General features: G+C 49.0%; 1 protein-coding gene across 1 annotated transcript; it reads left to right on the top strand.

Moving 5' to 3' along the window:
• Positions 1–1,199: 1,199 nt before the first annotated feature.
• Positions 1,200–1,541, top strand: JN550_001516 (uncharacterized protein; the record flags this gene model as incomplete). Its single annotated transcript, XM_049312709.1, has 1 exon — positions 1,200–1,541. One exon carries the CDS (start codon positions 1,200–1,202, stop codon positions 1,539–1,541), a length of 342 nt encoding a protein of 113 aa, XP_049176367.1.
• Positions 1,542–1,930: the final 389 nt, after the last annotated feature.

Here is a 1,930-nt window from a genome sequence, read left to right as displayed (position 1 = left end):
GCTTTTGTAAACTGGAACAAGCGATTGCTCACCCTGCTAAGGAGCAGGTGACGTTGAGCGCGTGACGTACTGACAGCCATACGTGACTACAGGGCAGTAGTGAAGAGATAGGGACGTGTTCTGGCTACACAATGATCTTGATATGGGTATTGTCCCGAGGTACGCAGATCTGGCCTTGAGATGATATTGGCTGCCACGATGTCTTGATATTGAGAGACATCTAGATCCAGACTCAAGCCGAACAATCACCCTTCCGCGGATGATGCTTCCGTATTGATATGTGGCCAGGACAAAGTCATGACTTATCATAAGTTCACACTCTTGAATGTTATAACCTGGGGGTATGTTTTTTGCAGTATTCACATCACAAGGCCTGCTTTTTTGGTGCATCTGCCGCTGCATTGGTATAAGCGACCGGCGGACTACGTTCTCATGAGAACTGTGCTAGGCTAAGCCATAAATCTCCAGAATATTTCGTTACTTTCTTTTGACCTGATCCCAACAGATTCCTCGGTTTCTCGGTTTCTCGGTTTCTCGTTGCTACCGCGATTGCCGCCGGCGTGGAGGTGTCCTGTATCGACCCCAGCACTATACTGACGGCTAAGTCTGCAACCTGATTGGTCGTATTGCACGGAACCGTACCAAATAGGTAATCGCTGTCGAGGAAGTAACCAGCACGACCACTTGTTTCCCCAATAGAAAGTCAAGTTGGGACTCTCCGTGAAACTCTATCTTCCCGGCTGGAACTGGCAAGAACTGACGCTTGAACTGGTTGTCCTGCTAACAGTGTATCATTCAGAGACTGTGCCGCACTCATACGTCAAAGTCAACACACCACAACACCATTCGGTGTTTACGCGATCACTTATTGGGGCACTTGCGATACTTGGCCCTCTCAATTTAGGTAGGTGTTTCGCTTTATTAAGTCAAGGGCGGCTCAGAATGGATATATTCACGTACTCCTGGGCAATTTGGGGGCAGGTTGTTGCAAGTTTGACCATAGACAAGCGGTGGTTGCCTAATCAACGGTTTCGACCTCAGGTGTAATCACGGATCAGCAAAGGACACTGAAGTGCTATAAGTATGCCGCGAACAGCATTTGAAAATGTGCAAGTGCATACCACTGCACTCATCTACTCAGCTCTTCACACATCAGGATTACCGACCTCAAGACTGCTTATCCACAAGAATCTTCAGCAATGGTAGCAACTACGTTATCCCTGGAGCCCGTCTCCTTTTCTTCATCTGTGAACAACGATATAGCCTTCTCCTTCCGTGTAGCCTCGGAGTTGCCACCGCGAGAGAAGCCGCTCGATGTTGCCACTTCCTTGCAGTTCGAGTTCATGAATAGCGAGCACGAAGTGTTCGCCGAACGACTTACGGCGCGGGATGTTGTGATCAATGAGGACGGACTCCGTCACGTACAACTTTCTGGTGCACATGTGCCCAGATTTCAGAACTCTGTCAACGACACAACAGTGATTCTTCACGCTTGGAAAGGCCAGAAATGGTTAGGGAAGTGGGAGCTTGGTACCCTGTGAGGGATGTGCTGGGTATTGGGCGAGGGAACACTCCATCAAGGAGAAGTTATCTATCTCTACTCGCACTCTTCCCAGCGAACCGAGATGGACGTATATGTCCAGGTTGACAACATTGTATCTCAAGATGGTCTATTGGATTGTTGTAGGCAGCTTCGCGTTTACAAGGGAAGGGCGACTTCAACATGGCAGGATAGCTTTGGTTTCTCGGAGAGCGACGACGTTGAGAGGGGCAATAGCGTCTATAATATTTAGAGTTCTGGTTTTCACGCCTCAGGAGCTAGAACCAGACAGTGTCTCAAATTGGATGGCATAGATCAAACTGTCTCTCTGCCTCGTGGAAACGTGCCCAAATTTCCGGGAAGCGGGATGCGACTGAGACCTGCCTCATG

This window comes from Neoarthrinium moseri, assembly GCF_022829205.1.
Source record: "Neoarthrinium moseri strain CBS 164.80 chromosome Unknown scaffold3_Wmoseri_CBS_16480, whole genome shotgun sequence".
Taxonomy (NCBI): Eukaryota; Fungi; Ascomycota; class Sordariomycetes; order Amphisphaeriales; family Apiosporaceae; genus Neoarthrinium; species Neoarthrinium moseri.
This window is presented reverse-complemented; position numbering and strand designations above follow the sequence as displayed.